This window comes from Colias eurytheme, chromosome 12, assembly GCF_061535395.1.
Source record: "Colias eurytheme isolate Ceu_HAF_F1 chromosome 12, ilColEury1 Martin Lab GWU primary, whole genome shotgun sequence".
Classification (NCBI taxonomy): Eukaryota; Metazoa; Arthropoda; class Insecta; order Lepidoptera; family Pieridae; genus Colias; species Colias eurytheme.
The window spans coordinates 1,563,033-1,590,601 of record NC_142991.1 but is presented as its reverse complement, the minus strand read 5'-3'; the positions used below and the strand labels follow the sequence as shown (position 1 = coordinate 1,590,601).

At 35.9% G+C, this 27,569-nt stretch overlaps 1 protein-coding gene across 2 annotated transcripts; it reads left to right on the top strand.

Annotated features, from left to right (window-relative positions):
* On the top strand, positions 1-27,450 carry LOC149903803 (protein lifeguard 1-like). Of its 2 annotated transcripts, XM_090107852.1 has the most exons (8): positions 1-55; positions 517-609; positions 17,705-17,898; positions 22,528-22,623; positions 24,226-24,332; positions 25,439-25,598; positions 26,358-26,487; positions 27,202-27,450. In XM_090107852.1, exons 2-8 carry the CDS (start codon positions 606-608, stop codon positions 27,432-27,434), a joined length of 924 nt encoding a protein of 307 aa, XP_089963978.1. In that variant the 5' UTR covers positions 1-55; positions 517-605; the 3' UTR covers positions 27,435-27,450. The 2 variants fall into 2 exon arrangements, with proteins under 2 accessions (XP_089963978.1, XP_089963976.1); XM_090107850.1 differs by lacking the exons at positions 1-55; positions 517-609 and adding an exon at positions 622-711.
* The last annotated feature ends 119 nt before the right edge of the window (positions 27,451-27,569 follow it).

Below are 27,569 nucleotides of genomic sequence, written 5' to 3'. Positions count from 1 at the left end.
ACTGATTTGTAAAGCGTTTTAGATTATCGGAAGTGTGGTAGTGCAAGGCGTCAAGGTAAATATTATAAACATTTTAATAGTCAAATATGTTTCAAAAATTGTAAGTTGTAACGCGGCAAGGTAGGTCTAGCACATTCTAGAGTGTTTAAGGAGTATTTCAGAAACATTACTGAATTAAATATAGATATAATCGTTCTATTGTTCTTATTGCTTTCATCTTTAAATCCAACGTGTGACACTTCTATTTATGGGCAATTTTCTGTATTGCATCACTATTTAATTCGTCATACACAATGGCGTACTAATCGATACAAAAAATAAATTCACAGGTGTATTGTTTGCAAATGTACACACAAAGTTTTATGTTTCCTATCTGTATAATTTTACGTGTTTTGGGTTTTTTTTCTCGGCTCGGTACTTTATTACGCATTATTCACCCGTATTACTTTCTCTTAAACCAGTGAAATTTTTTATATAATTACCGTAACCGTTTCAAGATATTTTTTATTCTTCCAGCCAAACAAATCACTTCGTAAGTGGTGTGAAATTTATTCAAAACGGCATCCGAAAAGATAAACCCGTCTGAGCAGCCGAACTACAACACAATGTGTATGTATGATATTTCGTATTATTTTTATTAATGCATTTCTTTTCTTTTGTGCAGCAAAAATCTGTGGACAATGTTCCAGAACCCAGGGGTGTATCCAGGAGGTTTTTATTTTCCCTTCTAAGTTTGTTTGCACAACAGTGTTTTCTACATTAACATTGAAATTATTAGACTACACCAGTGTTGTTAAACTTAATGTGTTTTATGCTTATACCATTGGCCATTGCACAACAGTTCAGAAACATCTTAGTGATTAATAGATATTAAGTGTAAAAATGTGTACATTATAATGTCTCGCTCATACTACATTCTGCAAGAAGACAAATGTTCATAAATTCACTAGGTATATCATATTATACAAAATTTGCTAAATAGAAAACACTGTTGTTATTTGATTGTTGTCTGTATATTGTGTAGCTTTTTGTATAAAAACCAGCATAAATGTTACACACATTTGCACATTACAAGGCCTTGAAAACTGTTCAATAATTAACACAAAGCAAATTCCATTAAAATGTTTCTATGGGATATACATTTTTATGATTGTCTACATGTATTGCCTAATTAAGTTAATATTTCTGACTAATTGAATTAGTAATCACATTTGTGAGTATAATTAAATCTCTCGTGTATCTCTATTATGTGGCAAGCTGAACAATTTATAATTGAATAATTTTATTTTATATGAAAGTAGTTTTTACTCTCAAATCCTGCATTCGTTATGAATAACTAACTAAGGTCTAATAAGAAATGAAACAAACAAACATTAAAATAAATTTACACAATTATTCTACTTAGTCCTGGATATTGGAAGCAATATAAATTAAAATAACAATGTTGGAAGCCAAAGCATCTAATCCAATTAGATTTTTCTAGTAACTTACTTATTATCTACCTATTAACATAATAAGAAAACAAAGATAATGTCATACTTTATCAATGAAACATCTGTTTTGATAGAATATTCTTAAATTATCTATGCAATATACTTTTGATTTGGAACACAAAGTAGTCTTTGCTTTTAGCTTATCAGATAAGAGATGAAAGGATTGTGTGTAAAGTACCTTATACATTGATGTGAGATTTTCAACATTAGTTTCTAAGAAAATGAATTCTAATGTACAATTTGCAAGCATTGCTCTGAAAAAAGGTTTTCACACAGAGTTTGTTAACACTGTCCAGTTAAATAACCCTGAAGAAAGTTATATAATTCTCAACAAATACTTCCAATATTTGTATTATAACCTGACAGACCTTTTAGTTATTGACTAAACGTCTCCCCTTCTATTAAATAAGCTGCCGTTTCCATATATACTTCTGGAATAATGTGATGTCCATCAGTTTTTTTTTCTATTTTCATCATACACTTTCTTTATAAAAGGTAATATGATAATCACTACATAGTATAAGACAAAGTCGCTTTCTCTGTCCCTATGTCCCTTTGTATGCTTAAATCTTTAAAACTACGCAACGCATTTTGATGCGGTTTTTTTTAATAGATTCAAGAGGAAGGTTTTAGTATATAATTTATTAGGTTTTAGACAAAGCGGGCGAAGCAGCGGGCGGTAAGCTAGTTAAGTATATTCCTTGAAGTATGAGGATGGTTCTTATGTAGAGTAAACGTAAATATGTACCACGGGCGAAGCCGGGTTGGACTGCTAGTATAGCATATGGCATATCCAGAAACCTTTGATATAAATGTAATTACCACCTTTTTACCTTATATTTAAAGTATCATTGAGAAACTAATGTAGTTCAGCACATTATTCAATTACATGCAAGTCGTACATTATATCCTCATAATGTGAATATAATACTCGTCATATTGTGACTAATTCACTGATGTTCACATTCTCTAGACTATTTTTATTTTCCTGTCTGATAAAGATATGTACATGAACTTATGTGCAATGTTTGATAAAAAAGTATTTGTGTGTAGATATTACACTAATAAAAATACATATGGTAACTGAACAATCATGCTGTATTTTTATATGGCTGCCTTAAAGAGGATTTTATGGTTGTTTCGGTAGTTTAACCTGACCTTATTTGATCTTTTCGTCATTGTTATTTGCAAGTACATAATATATTAATGGCATAAGCTGGCGAAAAAGTAATATTATATTGTTTGAGCCTGTAGGCTGCCTCTTTCTGTATAGACCGGACTCTCAGTGGAGTTTCGTTTGCAAAAATCGCGGACCTAAATCTGACTTCTGATATATATTGTATAGATCCCAGACATCCTATAGACAGATGTTGCCAACCAGTTTTGTGGTCCCCCTGCCCGCACCCCGGTAATTAAATATGGCATACAAAGAAAAAAATAAAAATTTCCAAAACATGCCGTGTGGGGTATCAAATGAAAGAGCTTATTGAGTAGATCACGAAAATATAGCATACTATATACATTTCTTACACTTTCTCTAAGATTTTTTAGAAAATTTACGAAAATGGTCCATTTTTGAGTTAACTTTAAACCACTATAGATTGAAAACTCATGAATATATTTTTTAAATTATTATTTTAAATAATTAACAATAGTCCATTGTTTACGATTCAATATTTCGTACAGTGAAAAAGTTGCATGGGGGAGTGGGGGGAGCATTCAAAGATGGCGAGTATATTTTCAAGTTCATATAGTATATAGTTATTTTCATCAAATCCACCACATAGCTCACTTATATTATATTACGAACTATTGAATCATAAACAATGGACTATTGTTAATTATTTAAAATAATAATTTAAAAAATATATTCATGAGTTTTCAATCTATAGTGGTTTAAAGTTAACTCAAAAATGGACCATTTTCGTAAATTTTCTAAAAAATCTTAGAGAAAGTGTATGAAATGTATATAGTATGCTACATATTCGTGATCTACTCAATAAGCTCTTTCATTAGATACCCCACACGGCATGTTTTGGAAATTTTTATTTTTTTCTTTGTATGCCATATTTAATTACCGGGGTGCGGGCAGGGGGACCACAAAACTGGTTGGCAACATCTGTCTATAGGATGTCTGGGACCTATACAATATATATCAGAAGTCAGATTTAGGTCCGCTATTTTTGTAAACGAACATCTCCTTGGAGCCTGCTCTAGTAGGACTTCTTGCTATATTGATCTACACTGGATACAAGTTCTTTTTTCAAAATTCCAATCTCTCTTTGCCATGAACCCTGTATGAAAACATGGACTCAATTTGATACTTATTTGGATGATTATTTTGTATCATGAAGTCTTATCCAAGTCATTTATACATTCTTACGATTCGGTTTTAAACAGCTATTACATCACATTCAGGTTTTTCATGTCTCAGGGCAATGAAATGTTACATCACTAAGGAGTAATAGCCTAGGTTATATTTACAATTTTAATATTTTCTATTACAACACGACAAGGCTAAATAATACGTAATTTATAAATAGCCTTGAAGAATGCACAAACGTACAATATTGTGTGAGTTTTGATTGAGTCGCGTGTAGGCGAAAGCGGACGTCATGCAATAATTATCGTTTTTATTGTAAAGGATTTTCTATTTTATTTGATGTCGATGTGATTGCTTTGCTATGGTTAAAACCTGGTTCTGTCATACGCTTGTAACTATGCTGAAGTAATTAAAAATAATTCACATGCTTTTTCCGTTCTTATTGTTTAAAATCCTTGTGGGCTAAGTGGCCTTCTGATGTCTTCATCTTTTAGCTTGTGTGTATCTGCCCCTGTACCATGGAAAAATTTCAGCGCTATAACTATATTATGTAGGTCCTCAAGCGCCATCACATTTCCACCCTGGAATTAATACAGCTACATATAAGATATCAGGGTATCCCTCCTTGTGAGTCTAATCTAATTTTTAATCTGTTTTAGATTTTTTTTTTATTCGTCAGAAAGTTCAGGTGCTTACCCTTCCATCTGACTCGTATTATAATTATTTTTTCAATATTCTCTTCTAAATCGTATATCAACTTAAAAAAAATTCAAATATCTTGCTTGAACACTCTTATAATTTATAATACGATTATATTTACCGTGTCGTGTTTTAAAATGTCGTCCAATTAGGAGTGCTAATTTATTACGAATATAATTTATTATTGAAATTTGTAACACAATTGTATGTTGATCGATACATATCAAACTTTCTCTTGACGCATGGCTTGCTTCAATTCATTCATAACTTTAATAAAAACTTTATACATTTCATGATTTCATATATTAGTAATTATAAAATGCAACTAAGTTACAGATATCGTTAAAACTCAATTAGTTTATTTATTTAATGACAATAATTTGAAAGCGTTTTTCAATCTAATTCTTACCGAAGGTTTCGTAATGGTCTCATCTACCTACATACTTGCATATAAAAAGCTTTACTCATATAAAAATAAATGTATTCTAGTAGATGTCTCAGTGCATATTATCTCAAAATTATAAAACCGGCACCATCAAAACCGGCTGCGTTATAAGATGGCATCTTGTTAGTGGTTCAAATATTGTGATCGTAAGCAGGAAGTAGTTTAATAGAACTTGATGGGTGATATCGAATTTGAAACTTAATTCTCGCTTGAATTTAAAAGGCTTTTCCGTAGGGCTTAGGTTACTCGGTCACGGAGGAATTCTACCAATACCCGTGGCCCTCTCGTTGATGCGGCTTGACGGAACACAGTGGGGTTTCGGTCGGTAGGAATCCGACATAACCCACGGCCCCTCCCCCGTGGGTATCTATGCAAGATTTCTCCACTAAAAATAAAAAAGGGGCTTAGGTCACTCAAGTGTAGATAATGTGTATACTTACAAAGTTATAGACTACAGGCCCGTGTTGAAAAAATTATGGGTCATTTGACCCACCAGGTGACCTATCTAGAACGATATAAGAGCATAAAATAATTAGATTCAGCACTACGACTTCACTTGTAAGCTGTCCACCTGAGTGCAGATGAGAATTCGAAGGTTCAGGTAGAGATTTTCTCCCCTTGTCTCCATGATTTTTGTACGGCGTTGCGGAATAATTGATTAAAAGTAGTATCGAAATAGTATGACACAGATGCCGTACAAAATCAAATGACCCAATTTACCCCGGCAACTGTCGAAAAATAAAAATAAATTCCGACTTTGTGGACCACCATTTTTGTACGGCATCTGTGTCATACTATTTCTATACTGCTTTTAAGCCATTATTCCGCAACGCCGTACAAAAATCATGGAGACAAGGGGAGAAAATCTCTACCTGAACTTTCGAATTCTCATCTGCACTCAGGTGGACAGCTTACGAGTGTCGTCATAGTGCTGAATCTTATTATTTTATGCTCTTATATCATTCTAGATAGGTCAGGTGGTGGGTCAAATGACCCATAATTTTTTCAACATGGGCCTGTAGTCTATTACATTGTATAGTAAAACAAAGTTCAACGTTGGATATAACATTTTTCTCAGAATATTGTTACAATACAATGCACTTACGTAAATTAATTTATCCAACTATCGACTAGATATGTTTTCCAGAAGTTTGAAGTTTGGTTTATCTTCCCTTTTTTCTTTTATCTCTGGAAGTTTATTTTTCGTTTAAAACCATTTACCTAAATTGTAATTAAATTAAGAAACGCATCAATGTACAACTCATTTTGAATGAAAATTATTAATTAAATTAATAGATATTAGAAAGAAAAGAAAGAAGAAAGAAAATACATTTAATCACAAATACTTAATTACAATTTTTCACTTATAACTAAATACACTTTTGAGAACAACACACATTAATAAATTTTAAACCTTAAAATACAACAAATATATTCAAATATTAGTCGGTATTCGTGATTAGGTGGACTACTCAGCATTTGCCTCTCCGTGTTAGAGGAGAGGCGCCGGTTTTCAGTAGTCCCCTCGACTTGCTACGCTTGGAGCACCAGAACGGTCTTTTGTGATGTAAAGTAAAAAGCTAATAAAATAAATATTTCAAATTTAAAAAAATAGGAGAATATAAATATATTGAAGTGTTTAAATAAAATTGTCAATACATAATATAAACTTACTTGTACATACTTGATATTTAAATATAAAGGGTTAAGGAATAGATGTAATGAAGTAATTTATACGTATAGATAAGTATAAGAGTGAATATATACATAATAAAATAAAATAGATACGGCTATACATTCAACGCTACTAGGGCTGGTTAAGAAATTCAGCAAGTATAACTTTTTTGTACTGATGTTTAAAACTGTGCAGTGTTTTGCAATTTCTTATTGGCGGAGGTAAGTTATTCCAGCACCTAGTAGCGCTGTACGTAAAGCTTCCCCTGAAAGCCGCTGTATAGTTTCTGGGGGTTGAAAGCTTATACATGGACGCCCGTGTATCATACATGCGATTGCCATCATCCATCCATGTGAGTTTACTGTAGAGGTAGGCGGGTGCCTTGGTCATGACCACGTTGAATAGTAGGGAGGCTAGGTGCAGTCGCCTACGACTCTCCATATTTAAAACTTTGTTGGACTTTAGGATGGGTGATATATGGGTCCGAGCTGGTATGTCCCAACAAAAACGAGCGCAGGCGTTTTGTATTCGCTGTATGGAGTTTTTAGTGCGTACCAGCAATCTAGGACCATACATCACATCGGCATAGTTGAATTTTGATAGTATGAGTGATTCACAAAGCTTTAAACGTAGGTCTGTGTTCAAATATGACCTAATATTATACAACACTTTCAGGCGGTAAAAGCAGTTTGAAATTATTGAATTAATATGTTTTTCGAATCTAAGTTGTTCGTCGAATATGACCCCTAAGTTACGAGCCTCACGTACACGCTCGATGACAGTGCCTTGAATGTTAAGTACAGGATTTTGCTGCTCGACACTTTTTACCTGTTTTGGTGTACCTAGTATCATGAATTTCGTTTTGTCAGCGTTTAGCTGCAAGGTATTATTTGCTGACCACGTAGAAATTCGATCTAGGTCACCATTTAGTTTTACTAAGCTATTCTGTGTATCATCGGGCTTGAAAGATAGATAAAGTTGTATATCATCAGCGTAGGAATGAAATTTACAACATTGAATATTATCAATAATGTCTGCAGTGTATAAGATAAATAATAGCGGCCCCAGAATTGAGCCTTGGGGAATACCTCGTTCAATAGATCTGCACTGTGAAAACAACCCCGCGCCGTTTTCCCCAGTTATCATAACAGTTTGAGTTCGATTGCTAAGATAACTGCCGAACCATGAAACTGCATTTTGTGTAAAACCATAATAGGATAGTTTAGCCAGCAATAGAGGTATGTTCAGCGTATCGAATGCGCGCGAATAATCGAGGTATACAAGGATTGTGCTCATACCTCTATCCTGTGCTCTAATAATGTTATCCACTACATCCGTTAGCGCTGTAGCAGTTCCACGTTGCCGTCGAAAGCCCGATTGTAAATCCGGTAAGATTCGATTCATCTCAAGGTATTCAACGACTTGTTTGTATACAATTTTTTCCAGTATTTTTGACATGCACGGGAGAATGCTGATTGGCCTTAGATCTTTATATGAATCAGGATGATCTTTTTTTGGTATCGGCTGTACTAGAGCATTCCGCCATAACGCAGGAAAGGTGTTCGAGGATATTGATATGTTAATTATATGTGTTATTATTTTTAAAGTTGTTGGTGTGGTTAATTTTAGCATATCAAGCGAGATATCATCGCTGCCTACAGCTTGGGATGTTAGTTCTCGAATAGCCTTCCATACGTCTTGGTCAGTAACTGGCTTCAAACCAAGGACAGTATCATTATTGTATCGATGTGATTTGTAATACGATATGTATGACGCTGGTGAGTATCTAGGACCTGGAGTGTTCAGAAAATGCATATTAATACTATCAGGATCACGCAAATGGGGCGGTAAGAGCGGTTCTCTTTGCGGCTTTATCCGTATATGTTTTTTTAAATGCTTCCAAAGGACCTTAGGGTTGCTTGTGTTAGCATTAATATAAATATCAAAATAGGCTTTTTTTTCTCGGTTGAGAGCACCTTTAACATAATTTCTGAGCTCGTTGTAATAGCGTATATGGGACATTTTTTTGGTTAATCTCGCCCGAATTTGTGCCTCGTCCCTATTCTTCATGATTAGTTTAATATTGTGCGTTATCCACGGATATTGTTCTGACTTAACTTTGAATGTTTTTTTCGGTGCGTGAATATCATACAGAGCTAGAACACTGGCAGTGAAGGTAGTTAAAGCTTCGTCCACATTATCAATTGAAAGTATCGCGTCCCAGTCATAGGAGATTAAAGATTGGTTGAAATCAGTTATATTAATATTTTTGAGAGAGCGCCTTGACATCCATTTAGGTTTAGGTTTTTCCTTTATAATATTTAAAATACAAGTTACAAACGCATGATTGCTTAAGTCACTTATGTAATCTACTTCTACCCTAGATACTGAACAGTCTGAACATATTAGATCTAACAAGGTCTCACTATCGCTTTTAAAATGTGTGGGCTTAGTCACATGTTGTTTCAAGTTTGTAGTTATTAAGAAATTGTTAAATTTTATAAAACCAGTAGTTTTTTCACTTAGTATATTAATATTAAAATCGCCTACCAATATCATATAATCACTCCATACAAAAGAGCTGATAGATTCTGTGAGGGCCGCGAAGAAGGTATCAATATCTAGCCAGGGCGGTCTATAAGCGGTTCCGATAACGATTTTTTTACCCCGGGAAATTAATTTGAGCCACATCTGTTCAACCGTGTTTACCTCAGGATGTTTTAAAACATGAATCGTCAGACCATCTCGGACATAAAACCCTACTCCACCACCTCGTGAGCGGACATCAGGCGGGCGTGGGCGGTGGCGCAAGCGGTAACCAGGCACCGCTGGCGCACGTCCCTCTTCGCCGGCGCGGAGCCAGGTCTCATTAATGGCCATAATATCTACAGCGTGGCGCATGATTGCGGCTAGAAACTCGTCATGTTTATTTCCCAGCGATCCGGGGTTTAGAAAACCAATTTTTAACTTGCTAACTACACCAAAAATAATAAATAGTGATAATTATTTGTAATACAAGACTTTGATACCTTATAAATGTATACGCTATTGTAAGTATGAGAGATTTTTGAAATGTATTTATTTTCTATATATATTAGTAGGTACTTCAAAAAGTTGATAATAATTAAATAAATTGTATATGTTTTTTTCGGTTTTATTACGTGTATATAATATAATGTAGATGTAGATAGATAATATTGTGTCTTTTGAATTTGAAATATAGTATATATTTGACAAGAAATAATTTTATAGAATAAAAGTGTTAGTAAATAGCATATTATTATATCATACACACCAAGTTCAGTTATTGTACACAAAAGACGCTTATCAAACCATATAATATTCCTTGTTAAGGTCGTATAAAGATGACAAATAACAAAACCATTACAAAATTGTTTAGTTACATTATTTAAAGATAACTTAACGGTTACTTCAGATAAACAGTATATTTTTCTTTTATTTTTATACGTATAAATGATAACTATAAAATAAGTCAGTAATATTTTTAACAGACTGATTGACCATTCCAGATAGCATATGATTGTCGATTTTATAAACAGTAATGTGATGAATTTAGTAAAAATAATTAACAAACAGTCTCCGAACCAAAAACCGATTTCAGATCATCGTCTGAATGAATACGGTAAGCTTTAGATTGAGGTTCTTTTCTAGCGTATATATACCCTCCGCGGGTCCATACATATCTCCATTTTTTCGCACTACCCTCTTGACGAGCTAAGTAAAATAGCCTACGATTTATACTCGTTAGGCGTTCATTGATATAGAATCGGTGGGGCGCGCCGGCGATGCCAGTACCTGCAGTGTCAGTCGCCCGCCGTACGCGCGCAGCACGTAACATCTCGTCGCGCAGGTGTCTCCGCGTAAAACGTACTACCATCGCGCGCGCACGCACACGGTCTTGAGATTCATTCTGTGGTACACGCGTAGATCCGCTTCTCTCCGCGCTCACTATATCACTTTCTTCTAAGCATATGCCTATTTTTTTAGCTAACGAAATGACTATATGTGTGGGATTTTCGCCATTGCTTTCGGGCAAACCCGTTATCTCCACATCGTTAATAAGATTTCGTTGCTCGGATTCATTCAAGCGTTTTTGGAGAAGGTTGATACTACTATTTAATTCCACTATTTGCTTATTTTGTGACTCCAATTTTAACACTTTATCCTCGATAATATCAAGTCTACTAGTAAATTCTGAGACAATATTTGCTAGCTTGGACATCTCATTTCGAAAACCCGAAAGTTCTGTGCGTAATAGTTTTATCTCGTCCGCTAAGATGGATTGCCCCGGCTGAATGGAACCTGCATCCTCATAGACATCACCCGGGCTGTTATCGGGCATCGGCTTGTTTACTTTTTCAGGTTTGTTTTTGCATACTTTACACAGCCAACTTGGACCAATTCGTGATTTAGGGCTTACACATGTTTTGTGATAAAGGTCCTTGCACTTAGTGCACCTGGCATCATCTGTGGACGCAAATTTACCACATTTGCCACATTTGTTACTCATGATTGCAGTTTAATCAGCTGTAGCTTCGTACAGAGTACCAATAGATGGCAGTGTTTTGAGTGGTGCAGCGAGACAATGAATTTGCAGTTTTTTGCTCAATATATAATTATTTGTTATTGTTTTTATTTGTAACATAAACTTATCGATGGAAAGTAATCAAGAATACTTGCGTAGGATGTAATAGTAACCCTTTTGTGTTAACTAAAATTGAAGTTGTATTTCACGAACAGCTGACGGTCAGCTGTTTTTCTTGGACACTTTTATACACTTATTATAGTTTTTTATTCACTTATCCACGATTGTCTACTGGTAACTGTATATACGTCCACTGAAAATACTTCTTTTAATTGCGTTTTTGAGCTTTAATTATATTTTTAATTATTTAAAATACAGAGAAACGAACTGTCACTCCAAACGTCAACAAGATACCTATATTATATTATGATTTCAAAAGTATAACGAGTATTGCGACATCGTTCCACTTCCGAGTAGGTGTTGTATATCACAGCTTATGTAACATGCAGATAATATTCTCTTCTTGTAATTTAATTTCGTAGTTTCTGGTCTTTGGATACGTTAAAACTGTATTCGTTAAAGTAGTTTTTAACCTGGAGTGCATTCTTGTGTCAATATTTTTAGTGCTAATAATATTTTATTTATTTTAAATGAGAAGGACAGAACGATCATCTTTCCTGAATGTGAATTATATTTCGTGTAGATATCTACAGTTGAAAAAAAGACTTTCTTTACATTATGAAACAACGAATTGATTTCTATATGGTTCATTTTGTGACTCAGTTACATTAATTATAATTCACATTAATTGGTTTATAATTACTTATTGATTGAATACTTAACGTCTATTATCGCTTCTGATATGGCCTCTGATTTATTAAATTTGTGACTGATTGTCTCTGGGTTTATCAAATTGTTAATCATCCTCTATATGTTTTATATTTGTTAGCGGGGATTCCCTGGTATCGCAGGGTATGTATAGAGGTATGTGTGATCTCATTTTGGCGAATATCCAACTGTTCCAACAATGAGTCAACGTTTTTACTTTTTATAGATTTCTAGCTAAATGCGCATTGTGGGTCTGTGGGTCGTCAATAATCGCCTTAACTATAGCGATAGGTTGGTTAGTGCGGACTGCGGAAATACATGTATGAATGAACTATTCTCATACAAATAAATATAATATAGACATGTAATTTAATTTAACCGTTTTAAATACTTATTTAGTAGCCAGTGATAAACTTGATGCTTATCTAAGAATGTACCAACATTAAAATCAATAAGTATCTACGATTAAATTTAAATTAAACATTATCACACGTATTTGATTCATCAAAATTAAAAACCGGTTCGGACGGATTCCACGTTCGTTTTAAAGACCTTTAAAAACATGTGTATTTTATCAAGTCGTTCATAACTGATGTAAAATGAATAAAAATAAATACAGTTTGTTGTTTCCCGTTCATTCAATGCATAAATTTCTAACCATACTAAAATCAGGGATTGCATCTAATTTATAATTACTGTCCAAAACATCAGAGTATTAATGACTAAATATATAAAGTTATAATAACTTAGTAACCATAGCGTATTTAACATTTATCTATATGTTGGAGAAGCACAAAGATAAACACGGTTGCAAGGATATGACGTATCAATGTATCATGTTACGTATTAAAATATTTCTCACAGTACAAATATTATGTAATAAAATAATATGATATGAGGCATTCCGCATTTGAAGTTTGAACCCTATAATACCATCTAGTGATAAGGCCTTAGGGTGTTCGCTTTAATTTTTAATTATAATTTAAGGAAAAACCGTCCATATTTTAATATTTCGTATTATTAAATAATTAATGAAAAATACCATGTAAATTATATTGGTGATAGAATTACGTGACTTTGTAGTTTATTCCTTTTGTTTTATTATATTATTTTTTTACATGTAATTGATGTTATGGCACTGGCTACTTATGATTGTATCTATTTTATTGCGTATGTTTTAATATCGCTAATTACTAGTACTATTTTATATGCAATTACTATTTTTTAGGAAAAAAAGGTCATATTTAAACTCCCCACGTGTCACAATGTCTTAAAATTTTTCCAATGACTACATAAATATTAAATACATTTAATATAATATGAACAATGTTGTATCTTTTGTCGCTATTTGAAGCAAAAAATGGCCACTGAATTAGCTCCATTTCAGCCATAATGATGCGCCAATTGAACTAATACGTATTACATGATGGTAACCCTAATTAGGTTGTGAATTGCATTCACGTCTCGCACAACCATGACACTGTATCCCTTGGTATCTAGTACGCATGTGCATGATGCTGGGCGAGGCAATATAACCCTTATTGACGGAGAACAACGTTCGGAGAAACCTCTGAATCTATCTAGAATGAGTCAGTCAGGATTCGAGAGCCTTTGACTTAGGTGTTCTGTGTCTGTAATTTTGAGAATAGTGAACAAATGATGAATATGCAAGAGAAAGGTATTTGTTATGGAATTAGTTATTTGTGTAGTAGCTCTGTGTTTGTGTGTTTTTATGGATGTGAAGAAAATGTGGTTTTGCTTAGCTCCCTCTTTGTTTTGACGCGAATTATATGTCTCCAGTTTTTTCTAGAATAAATAACAACATGCTAGAGAAGCTGCATTGTTTCATAAATGTTTGATTTCATGTTGATATCAGTGCAATTCTCAGAAGAATGCCACGCCGTATACAACGTCTTGTGCAATAACGAAAAGTTAGCATATTATAGCACTTCTATTTTCAAATATGTACTCAATTAAAAAAGTAATTGTTGCTTGAAATCTTCAAGTATTTTGATGTATTAAATTTAGGCTGGTATCCCAACATTGAGATTCCAGAATTTAAAACAAAACAAAAAATGTTACACGAAAATAGATAATCGCGCAGCTGCGAACAATAAATTTTCTTATTACATGTACCTACTTATGTATGTAAAGTTTAAATGTCTCGAGGTCAAGTAAATTTGCACTAAGGTATTTCACAAAAATATGCTTCTCTATCTCTCTGGAGCTAATAATATTTTCATGTTTACATTGGTTAGTCTTCGTAGTAAGATTTAAAAGTAAGGGAGGTTGTAGTTTTTGATAGATTTGCTTTTAAGGGTGGTTTATCGTCGATCCGTGATATGGAAGGGAAACAGCGAACTATGTACTCCTTTCTGTTTAATTCTGATCTTCTTATTATGAGCATATTCATTTTATTTCAAAGATTTCGTTCATGGACAGTGGACACACGGCACACATGAATTAAATACATTATTGTTAAGATAGGGCGTATTCAGAAAGAAAGCTTGAAACTTATAAGCGCTTATCGGCGCTTGTCATGTTCATATATTTTCCTGCGCTGACAAGCAAGACAAAGGAAAATATATATGAACATGACAAGCGCCGACAAGCGCTTATAAGTTTCAAGCTTTCTTTCTGAATACACCCTTACATGCTATTTCTGACTTTAGATTCTGATTACAGTCGATTTCCCTGAAGCCCATAATTCAATACAGGTTGTTTTGACTATTTATTCCTAGAAAAGTCAATGTTTACATTGTCAGCTAACATAAACAGTGACGTCATACCGGCGACACGGTGTCTCACTCGTCCCGATCGAAGTAGTGACCTTAATATTTATACCATCAAGACTATGGAGGGTGGCGTTTTATTACTTCGATAGCTTTTATATGGTATTTTGTGAAGAGAAATTTATAACTGATTTATTTATTCCAATCATTTATGTATAGTACCTAGTACCTACTTACTAGGGTTTGGGTCCCGGGACGTCTCGTGTCTCGAAGTCCCGGGACTTTTTGTAAATTTCGTTGTCTCGTGTCCCGGGACTTTTGGGTCGAAGACTCGAGACGAGACACGATAGTCGTATGTATTGTATTAATTTTTATTTTCAACCGACTTCTGTTGAAAATGAGAGAGTGTTTTCCTTGTCCGGTGGCGTTATTACAAAAATCAGAAGCAGATTGTCGGACAAAGCTGTTAATGCTCTGATTTTTTTAAAAGCCTATTTATTAAAATCAAAGTAATTTTATTTTTTTAACTGATTAATAATTTGAAAGACTGATTCAAAAGTCTGTTTTACAGATAAGGAAACAAATCTGTGATTATAAAAATTACCAAATTATGATTAATATGATTATGACATGATATTAAAGTTAGTATGATTGTTACTAAGTTTCTTTTATTATAATAATATTTAATAATTGTTTTGAATTAAAAGTTAATCTGTGATTATAGGAATAAACATACCAATTATTTGACATATTAAAGTTAAAACTATTGTGATTATATCAGTGGCGTAGCTATCATAGGGCCAGGTGGTGCAGTGCACCAGGGCCCCGGAGCTCAGGGGGCCAACAAAATTATTCTTTTTTTTTTTCAAAAATTGATTCCGACAAGATGGTCCAGCAGGGTTAACTCAATAACTGCAGTCAAACTTCGTTTTTTCGATATCATTAAAGCATTGTCCGAAATAACGCTGAAGAGTTCCAGTAAGACGAACGTAGTGAAGCAGAGATTATAAAATCAAAAATGCTGAATTTTGAGTTTGTATTTCTTCGTGAATTCATGCACAGCGTATTGAACAACATCAATTATGTTTCCAAAGTTTTGCAAAAACGTGATATCGTTTTGGATGAAGCGAGTAAGTCTTTGGACGAAACAAAGGATAAATTGAAAAAGTATAGAAATGACTTCGAGTCCTTCAAATCCAAGGCCACCGAAACCGCGAGAAAATACGATATCGATCCTACCTTTCCAGAAAAGCGACGAAGAAAAACTAAAAAGCATTTCGATGAATTGGCTTCTGATCACCGATTCGAAAACCAGGAAGAAGTCTTTAGAGTAACTATTTTCAACAATGTACTCGACATAATAATCAATCAGTTAGATGCGCGTTTTATTGGTATGAGTGCAGTTTGTAAATCGTTCTACTTCTGATGTCAAAAAACTTGCTTAGCTGGAATGAAACGATTTTACTCGAGAAATGTGGTCAGTTTCAGAAGAAATATTGCGATATAATTGGACCCAATTTTTCGCTCCAATTTCTTAATGTATATCATCTGATTCTCCCTCAATTGATGGAGACGTGGTCTATTCGCCAGCTTTGCAAAGAAATTATAACAAAATTTGGCGTGCTCGATGTGACCTTACGGAAGTGTATACAGCGATGCTACTGTTTCATACAATTCCTGTTACTTCCGCAGCAGCAGAAAGATCTTTCAGTAAACTGAAGATAAGAAAAAATATTTAAAAAACAGCATTCGACAAGATCGCCTCCGACATTTATCGTTAATTGCAATAGAAAATGAGGCGGCATCAAACTTGGATTTGAGTGAAATTATAGACGAATTCGCAAAAATTAAAGCGCGTAAGAGATTGTGAATTGGGCGGGGAATTCTGTTAAAAAAGTTTTTTCCATTAATTAATCTCATCTAAATAATAAATATTCTATATTGTCATGTGCGTCGTTGTTTATTAATTCCCTTTTTCATGGAGATTCTAATAGAGACGACGTATGGATTTAGCCTACTAGGGATAAGTTCACGTACTGTTTTCTATTCTTATTCTTATCAATAATTTTGAAGGCAAATATAAGTTCAAACTACGCGGAAAGAGGGGAGGAGGAGGGCCCGATTCTTTCCCTATGCACCAGGGCCCTTGTACCCCTAGGCTACGCCACTGGATTATATTTTATGTTTAATAAATGTTGATTTAACCGATAATTAATGTTGATTTAAAAAAAAATCCCTTTTTATTAATACGTTTCACCAGAAATCAAAGTTCAAATTTTATAATTAAAAAAAGTCTCGAAGTCCCGGGAAGTCCCGGGACTTTGATCGTAGCCTGTCTCGTGTCCCGGGACGTTGAAATTGTCGAGAATTCCCAAACCCTACTACTTACTGTCCTTACAACTTTAGAGGGTGTAAGCACAGAATGAAAAGAATTATAATTATTAATTATTTATAACTAATGTAACGATAATCCATCCTCATTTATACAGAGATACAGAAATATTGATTTACAAATAATACCTAGGTACTTCACCGCAAAGTATATTCACAAAACACCGCTTAATAATAATAGATTCAAGGCTATTACCACATAAATGTAAATATTAACGAATGGAAATAAAACCACCAATGCACATATTCACACCAATACATTACAGCTACACATAGTTACTTACCATTTACCAACCCCCTATGTTAATAAATAAATTCATATTTATTGATTACTATTTTTAGATGCCATCACTTCACGTCAAGTCAAGCAATTATTGTTATTGTTAAAGCGAAAACATTATTATTGAATGAATTATTTACATACATACATCAAATACACAACACATCACAAAAATTATCTATATATTATGACGCAAGCTAAAAATACACAATTATTGCACTAGCGCACGATAACACACAACGCACCACATAAGTCAAAGAAAAATCATCTAACGCTTTGTATACGATTTCAGATCAACAAGGGGGTTACCCGCAGGGCGGTTATCCACAGGGCGGTTATCCGCAGGGCGGTTACCCGCCGCCGGGCGGTTATCCACCCGCGGGTGGTTATCCGCCAGCTGGCGGTTATCCTCCTCCGGGCGGTTATCCACCACCTCCTCAACCGGGATTTCAACCTGCGGGCTATGGCGGCGCGGGTTATGGCGAGGTATATTTCAAACGAGTACAGTTCGATTCAAACTTAACCTTTCAGCGGTCGCACCCTTGCGCCGAACACAAGCAGTCGCGCGCGGTCTGTGATTCCGCAAATTTAAGTGTCTCGTTTGGGAAAACAAATAAATATTTAGACTTATTGTATAGCACATGATTAAGAAGAGGTCTTAAACATGTGAAATAAAATAAAAACAACTTAATTACTCATTACTTCTTTTATTTGTACTTAATAGAACAAAGGTCTATAAAAACTCAAAATTTTTGACTCTGGGTGGAAATGACCGTTATAAATCAACATTAAACAAAACAAAATGGAATTTTCTTTTTTACAATTAACAACTTATAAACTTGACTATAATTATCTTAGAAATAAATCTCATTCATCATCAATTGGCACTGTGTAATAGGAACTCAAAAATGACATCTATTTTTGAGATTATTTTACGTAAATTTCTAGAATAATCTAAATTATAATAAAATGAAATAAAGAAAACATACCTAAAACTACTAATTTTTGTTTAGAATAACTATAATAAACTATTCGTCGTTAGTGTCCATAATATCTACTGGAAATGAACATTCTCGGCATATAACAATCACATGTTCTAGACACATGTGTATTCCACATTTGAAACAACTATACTTTGTTTTGCGGTTCTTTTTCCTATCGCAATAGTAATAACGACCTGCGACACGTAAAACTTGGTTTGAAGACGATCCTCCTTGGTCATTTTCAGAAATATTTATATCGGTTTCGGTTTAATTGTACTGGATTGTTCTGGAACACAATCGGTCGCGCGCGGAATCTGAGACCGCAAACACAAATAAGAAAGCACGTGTACATACGACGAATGTCACAGGGCTACTGAGAGGTGCTACCTCACCCCCTCGAAGGTATCACGGAAGCGCAAGCGTCTATTGTTTACAGTTTCAGTATATTGACTAAAACAAGTTCGTTGCGGACTCAGAGACCGCGCGCGACCGCTGGAAGGTTAATGGCGGTTCGAAAATTGGGTGCAGGTGTGAGTGCGGATGCGCACAGGTCCCTTAACGTCCCGCTAATACCTAAAATTGATTTCTGTGCATCGGATCGTACGATGTTCGGAGCCGCCATTAAGTTTGAATCGTACTGTACTAAACTTCTGCGAATGTAGGGTAGTTTTGTTTGACTCAGAAAAATAAGGCCAAAAGTTCGATTATAGACAATACATGCTACCTATATAAAAAAAGTGATTAGAGAATACATATGTAATAAAAAAAAATGCTCATGCTTTTGCAATTAATGAGACGTAAGGAGAATCAAGAAAATACGTAGATTAATTTGAAAATATGATAATTTTAAACTGTATGTTTACACTAAAATTTTCACTCATCCACATCTTTTGAAAGTGCAACATTCATTGTCAGTTTCGCATAAAAAATCGAGTATGCCATGTTTTTTAAGTAGTGAATAACTAAAATATTAATTATAATATGAATATTTGCGACTATGGATGACTGGCTTGGTGGAAGTTCAAATGTAAGTTACACCCCACGCTTAAAATTTGCTTGGTTTAATAAAAAAAATCATTATTAAATCATCTAAGGTGAACATGAAAACTTTACTCACAGACCTAACTAGTAATAGTGTTATTTGGCCTTTATAATTTTAATTTGTTTCTAAATGGAAAACAAGTTCGGACACCCAGTACTTTATTCTATGGGCTATTATCTGTTAATGTAATTTACTTAATTGTTTAATAGCAAAACATTTGTGACTCAGCTTTGTAGGAAGGCGGGCCCAATAAAATTAAAATACATAAAAGCTTATTAATTTTTAATTTTATAGAATTCAAATCCATACTAATATTATAAATGCGAAAGTAACTCTGTCTGTCTGTCTGTCTGTTACTCAATCACGCCTGAACTACTGAACCAATTTGTATGAAATTTTGTATAGAGATATTTTGATACCCGAGAAAGGACATGGATAGGTTTTATCCCGGAAATCCTACGGGAACGGGTTTTTCTTTGAAAACGCAGGCGAAGCCGCGGGCGGAAAGCTAGTAGTTTATAAATAAGAAAGTTTAATAGAAAAGAATAAAATAGCTATTCACAATAAGTTTTTCAAATTCCAAATGAAACAATATATAGACCATGATTTATAAAACATTCATACTAAACACCGCTTATAAATAAAATAACATGCAAATGAAGCGCAAAGAAAAGCTCGAAAAATTATACCAAAAAATGCATATCTGTCGCTATAGTAATTGAAGCAACAAATAATCCATTTAACTGGTAACTACCTAATGTCGTGATCGATCAATAGCGGTTATTTTAAACACATTTCATGTTAATGGGTATTTGATAGTATCTAACCGTTCTAGAAGGTCACATGATAAGGTAAAATAGAAACATGTGTCGTGCGGTGTCCCACAGGGGTCGGTCCTCGGGCCTCTTCTGTGGAACATTGGGTACGACTGGGTCCTGCGCGCCACTAACCTCCCAGGTGTTGGCGTAACTTGTTACGCCGACGATACTCTGGTGACTGCGCGTGGGACCACATACGAGGAGGCAGCTTTATTAGCTACCACGGGAGTTGAGCAGGTGGTGTGCCGCATCCGGCGGTTGGGACTACGGGTGGCGCTGGAGAAATCCGAAGCCATCTTCTTTCCCGGTCGCCGGAGGCTACATAGCGCCGGCTCAGAGATCCGGGTGGATGGGGTAGCGATCAGGGTCACCACCACCATGAGATACCTAGGCATCGTGTTGGATAGCCGATGGAGATTCACGGAGCACTTCCGTCGCCTCGCCCCCCGTCTTGTAGGGGCGGCCGGAGCACTGGGAAGTTTGCTGCCAAACCTTAGAGGTGCTGGGGGTGGGTGTCGCCGGCTATACACTGGCGTAATCCGCTCCATGGCCCTCTACGGGGCCCCCATCTGGGCAGACACCCTGAGCGCCCGTACCAGACCCCTCTTGCGGAGGCCGCAGCGGGTCATGGCGCTCAGGGTAGTTAGGGCATACCGCACGGTGTCTTTTGAGGCTGCCTGCGTAATGGCCGGAACGCCGCCATGGGATCTGGACGCCGAGATGCTAGCGGACGTGTATCGCCGCGTCTCGGCGTCTAGGTCACATGGGGTGAATCCTTCCTACGAGGAAGTAAAGGAGTGGAGGGCCGAGGCTGCCGAGCGGCGGTTCCGAGAGTGGGAACGCCGGCTCGAGGAGCCCAGCGCGGGTGAGAGGACAGTTGCGGCCATACGTCCAGTCCTCCAAGAGTGGTGCGACAGGCGGCACGGGGCCATAACCTTCCGCCTTACGCAGATACTGTCCGGGCACGGCTGCTTCGGGCGGTACCTGTGTAAAGTCGCGAGGAGGGAGCCCAGCATGGTCTGCCACTGGTGTGCCTGCCCGGAGGACACGGCAGATCACACTCTTGCCGTGTGCCCCGCGTGGGCCGAGCCCCGTGCTCGCTTAGTCGCGAAAATCGGGCCGGATCTCTCTCTACCCTCTGTTGTTCGTGCAATGGTGGGTGGCGACAGATCCTGGCGTGCGGTGATCGCGTTCTCGGAGAGCGTGATCTCGCAGAAAGAGGAGGCAGAGCGGGTGCGCGAGAGGGATCCTCACGCGGACCCGATCCGGCGCAGACGTCTTAATGGGCGTCGTCGCCGTGTTGCGGCCGCTTTACACGGTCGCAACGTGCCTCCTTGACGAAGGGCGCCGGGCGGTGGAACGGGGAATGTAATCCATCGTCCGGTGCGGTGAGGCGACTTGAGACGTGTTCCGCTCATGCCGCCAACGGGAGGGAAGAGCAGGCAAACCACCTTTCCTGTTCTTGGCTTGCGCCTGGCCTGGAGATGGGCTGCCGCCGAGGGGGTCGCGGAAGAATTCCAACAAATACCCGCGGCCCCATCATTAAAGCGGCTCGACGGAACACAGTGGGGTTTTAGTCGGTAAGAATCCGACATAACCCACGGCTCCTTCCCCGGGGGCCGTGGGTATCTTTGGAAGATTTCCCCACTATAAAAAAAAAAAAAAAAAAAAAAAAAAAAGGTAAAATAGAAACATAAAAAATGTGGGATATCCTGTCAATTAGCATATGGGAAAATATATTTCATGTTTCATGGACCATTATATGGACAAGTAGGTAATTATTCTGTACCATATTGCACAGGAGACAGATTTTTCCAATTTTTCCGACACGTCGTGGGCTCTTGCTCTGTTATAAAGAAACTTAATTGATTTTTCTACTGAAAAATGAATTCCGAAATATTGTAATTGTTCTTGCTTTTCATAGGACTAGAGTTATATCGTTTAGAACACGATTACACGATTATTATCGTATTACACAACCCAAGTTTTTTATCAGGATTTTTCAACAGTCTTTTTTTAATTCCTACTGCAGGGAAAACATACAGTATACACATTAGGTTTTAGGGCATAATGCCACAATACGCTGCAATGACTACTAGTACAGGATGAAGGCACCGTGTTGTCTGTGGTGCTGTTGATTTTTTTCTAGACCATTATCATCAAGTTTTAGGTTTTGCATACTTGTCCTTTCTATTCAGTCAATTATTTATATATTTTATATGTTTTTTTTATATTATTTACGATTTTGAATGTTTTTTTTTTCGCATTACAGCCGGGGTATGGCGGTCCCGCAGGCCTGGGTGACGATGCGGACGTCAAAGGGTTCGACTTCAACGAGCAGAGCATCAGGAAATCATTTATACGAAAGGTGAGTGGCTATAGAAGCAGAATAAATTAAAAAATAACTTCATAAAATTAACTAAAACCTCTCTCATACTAAATGTATGGGAGTGTCTCATTTAAGATTTTTGGATATTTCTCGTTTTATTTAAGTATTTTAAAAGTTACTATTGTTGTTTCACTCGTTGGGTATTTTATCTCAATATTGCTAAATTTTTCATGTAATTGTCATTTTTTCTAACCTACTTAATATTTACTATCTTTAATACTTTGCTTCTGTTGTGCTTAATCTTTATGTTTCAATTGGGTAAAATTTTCCAGATCTCTTCCATTGTTAATTAATATTAATACCCTCTAGTGACAGTCACTACATAGTATAAAACAAAGTCACTTTCTCTGTCCCTATGTATGCTTAAATCTTTAAAACTACGCAACGGATTTTGATGCGGTTTTTTTTAATAGAGTGATTCAAGAGGAAGGTATTACTTTATTATTTATTATGTATATAATTTATTATGTTTTAGACAAAGCGGGCGAAGCCGCGGGCGGAAAGCTAGTTAACTATAAAATGCCAATAATGAGGAGTCATTGTAATCACTATAAAATACCAATAATAAATTCAGTTACTTCTCAACAGATGGTTCTTTTATCAGTTTAGGCTTCATTTTGATAATGCCGTTTTTAATTTATTTAGGTTACTTTTAATCCAGATTCACAAGGTTTTGCTTATAATTGCACTTGTAATAAGCGCAGACTGACCTCCTGAGTCCACTGTTTTATGATTAAACTCCAAACAATGTATACTTAAGATTATTTTGTATTGATCACTGTGATATTTCGGCAAATTTCCCTTTTAGATTCGTGGATTTTGGGTTCAATATCAGTCCTATTCAATAAAAAAGACGTGTGGCACTCGGGGACTGCCGCGGTAAAGCTATTGCATGCTATGCCTTCAAGCCACACCTCCGTGCCCGTCGGAGTGGGGAGCGTGAGGTTTTTTTCGTTACGGAATTTCTGGATTCGGTCCCCGCGCTCAAGGCCCGCGATAGAAGCTATGCAATAGCTTAACAAAACTTGACAATACTAAATAACTAGTGATACAACGAAAACAAACTATTTTTCTATTTTCAATTATAAATTTACGCAAGAGTCGACAGTTGATCAAATATACAAAATATGTACACATATTCATGGATACATTATAAATTATTATACTTAAATTAAAGAGATTTTACAGTTAGTCTCGTTACTTTGCAACGCTGTTGTGGCTAAAATATAAAATAAAAAAAGCAGGAATAACGTTTACTTACACGGGAAATATATAATTTTTGTTGAACTATCTATTCCTGCTAACCTCTGAAATGGCTACTTTGTTGGGGCAAAAAGGCGATGTAATTAGGAGCTGTTTTAGTAAAAAAAAAGCGTGTGTGCCGAGCACACGTGTAAGAAGTGGAACTTCTTTGGCAAGACTCAAAGACACCAAAATCGTCGCCTTACTCCATGACGTTACGGTATTGCCATGACGCGACCTTGAAATTTTACTTACAACGCGTCTAAAGAAGTTTCACTTCAATAATGTAAGATTTTAAGGATTATTGTTATATATTAAATGTTGATTTATATTTCTTAGGTATACTCAATCCTGATGTGCCAACTGCTGGTGACGATGTCGTTCATAACACTGTTCACGTTCCACGAGCCGACCAAACTGTGGGTGCAAAGGAATACATACACTTTGTGAGTATTAAGTATTAACTCGAAAATAAATTTTAACTGGAAGTCTTACTTTTCTAGAGTTATATTATTTTTATTTGTCTCATTAACCTATGTAAATTGTAAACTGACTCGCTTATTAATTTTTAATAGTGTAAAGTTTTCTCATTTATCAATTATCTTAAGTGGCAGTTGGATAATGCTATCCAACGCGGTGATATTACCCATAAAACTTGTGTTGTACTCTTTAACAGCGCTTATGCTCCCTTGCCTTCCTACACATCTACAAAAAAAAATTATGTATTCTTATCTATACTAATATTATAAAGCTGAAGAGTTTGTTTATTTGAACGCGCTAATCTTGGGAACTACTAGTCCGATTTGAAAAATTCTTTCGGTGATAGATACCCTATTTATCGATGAAGGCTATAGGCTATATATCATCTCGCAGAGACAAACAGGAGCGAAGCAATGCTGGTAAAACCACGGAGCACAGCTAGCATATTATAATTATTCCATTCTAGTTCGATAGCATTCGCAGCTATGTCTGTCTGTCTCAATTGCCCACAAACTTATGTTATGTGGCTTAAATTTATATTCCATTTAGAGGCAAATAATTCTGTTGTGTTACAATTGGGTAATCTACATTGCCTCTAGCATGTTTTTTTAAATAAGGGCCGATTTTTCAATGCTTGGATAAAACTTATTCGTCGAATAATATATAAAACTACCATTTTAAAAACGTATTCTACTTGCCCATATTTGACAGTTTACGTGACATTTCAATATTATCGTGTAATACTTTATTGGACGGATAAGTTTTATCCAAGCATTTAAAAATCGGCCCTTAGCAGCAAATAATTCTGTTGTGTTACAATCGGGTAATCTTTATTGCCTCTAGCATATTTTTGAAGTGAAAACTTCTTTAGCGGTGTTGAGCAGTTTTTCTGTAATGGGTATAAAATCTTAAACTCGCGTCAGGACACGTGACCTGATCGAAAAAGCGTAAGACGGATACCATTCCAAAATATCAAACATGCTCAACGTTAATAATCAAGTTTTCACTTCTGCCGGCACTCCCGGAGTGCAACCCGTCTTTTTTTTAAATAAATCATGTATTTCCATTTCAGTTGGATAGCGTTCGTGGTGATGTTCGTCTGCTTGATAGCGATGTCGTGTTGTGGAAACGTGCGTCGTCAATCGCCCACAAACTTTATATTCTTGGGCCTTTTCACCTTGGCCGAGAGTTTCCTGCTGGGCGTCACCGCTTCGGTTTATCAGAGTGATGCGGTATGTTTATAATATTTCATTGACGTGACAACGTCTTATAATTCGATAGAGCCGGCTGCACGCACGAAAAAACATGACTCATGCGGCGTTACCTCGCTCTGAGGCGTTCCATGTAAGGCTTGAAGTGCAAGCGAGAGCGCGGAACGAGCGACAAAGAAACACAATCGGACGTTGTCACGTTCAACTATCGTCAGTAAACCGACTTTACAGACAACCATTTTTTTTATTTTTTATAGTATTCAAATGCTTTAGAATTGGTGTTTTTTTTAATTCAACCCGCGTCTTTTCGCCGAACCGGGGTAACGTCTAGCTTCTTGGTACTGGAAAAGAACGCAGGTTCGAATCCCACGACTTTTTCCACTCCTTAAAAGTATATCATGTTTATAAGCATATTGGTGGTTCTAAAGCCATAATTTTTCGTACATAATATGACAATATTAAAGCACCATGAATCCATGAATATTCTATTATTTGTTGATTCTTCATTCATTTTTAATCTAACTGAAAACTGGTTGTGTATTCATCATTAAGTCAAAAAAGTTTAACATCAATATTAGTTTAGCAAATTATAAAACCAATCATACATTGTTTTCATTGAAAGCATGGTAACGGTTAGTTTATAATATATGTGTGTTGTTTTAATTTTAATTTGATTTATTGTATTCTGTGTTAATTGTGTTTGTGGAGTCAAATAAACCACCTTTCTTTCTTTCTTCTTAATATATCTATATTATTATTTATTATGCATCTTATTTGCAGGTAATGATGGCGGTGGGTATAACAGCGGCGATCTGTCTCACGCTCACACTGTTTGCGATGCAAACTAAATGGGACTTTACGGCTATGGGTGGCATTCTGCTTTGCGCTACTGTAGTCCTGCTGTTGTTTGGTAAGTGGCCTTGTTACAATTAATATTAGGTATCTATATATTATACTAGCTTTCCGCCCGCGGCTTCGCACGCGTTTTCAATGAAAAACCCGCATAGTTCCCGTTCCCGTGGGATTTCCGGGATAAAACTTATCATATGTGTTAATCCAAGTTACCCTCTATATGTGTGCTAAATTTCATTGTAATCGGTTCAGTAGTATTTGCGTGAAAGAGTAACAAACATCCATACATCCATACTTACAAACTTTCGCCTTTATAATAGTAGTAGGAAGTAGAATAAAACTCAAAGGTATATAAAGATATAGTGATCTATCAACGCACAGCCCAAACCACTGGACGTATCGGGCTGAAATTTTGCATGCAGGTAGATGTTAGAACGTAGGCATCCCCTAAGAAAGGATTTCCCGAAATTCTTGCGGGAACGGGGATGCACGTACAAAGTCGTGGGCGGAAGCTAGTTGGTATATATGGGGGTTTTATTTAGGGTAAATTTCTTTATATATTTTGTGTGATCTTTGTAATTAAAGTCAAGACAAATTTTTAGTGTTTATTTGGCTAAAAAAGTAGTACTTCGCGTAGATTTTTGTACTGGTCCCTCTTTCGAGCGTAATCTAATTACAATTAAGATATTTTAAAATTAAAATTCTTTATTATTTTTTTATTGTTATAAACAGTTCTAAACTAGCTCAACTAATTTAAAAAATAAATTTCCAGGTCTGATCGCGATTTTCATACCGAAAAACCAAGTGGTCACCCTAGTGTACGCTTCTCTCGGCGCCATGCTGTTTTCAGTATATCTGATTTACGACACACAACTCATGATGGGAGGAAAACACAAATACAGCATTTCACCCGAAGAATATGTCTTTGCAGCTCTAAATTTGTATCTCGACATTATCAACATCTTCATCTACATTCTAACAATTATTGGCGCGGCCAGAGATTAAATGATTTGACATTTGAGTTGTTTTTTTTTTCGGTTGGTGAGCTAACGTAGTGACCAAGAAGCTTATATCTAATACACTGGAGATTGCACTATGAACATTAACTTGTAGAGATTGTCTAATCTAAAAATGAACGCC

Excerpts from the sequence above, each read along its gene's own strand:
- LOC149903803 (XM_090107850.1), top strand. The coding sequence starts at position 681 with ATGTTCCAGAACCCAGGGGTGTATCCAGGAG. Across the intron at positions 24,333-25,438 it reads CAAAGGAATACATACACTTT|TTGGATAGCGTTCGTGGTGA; the intron begins GTGAGTATTAAG and ends TTTCCATTTCAG. Across the intron at positions 26,488-27,201 it reads TGTAGTCCTGCTGTTGTTTG|GTCTGATCGCGATTTTCATA; the intron begins GTAAGTGGCCTT and ends ATAAATTTCCAG.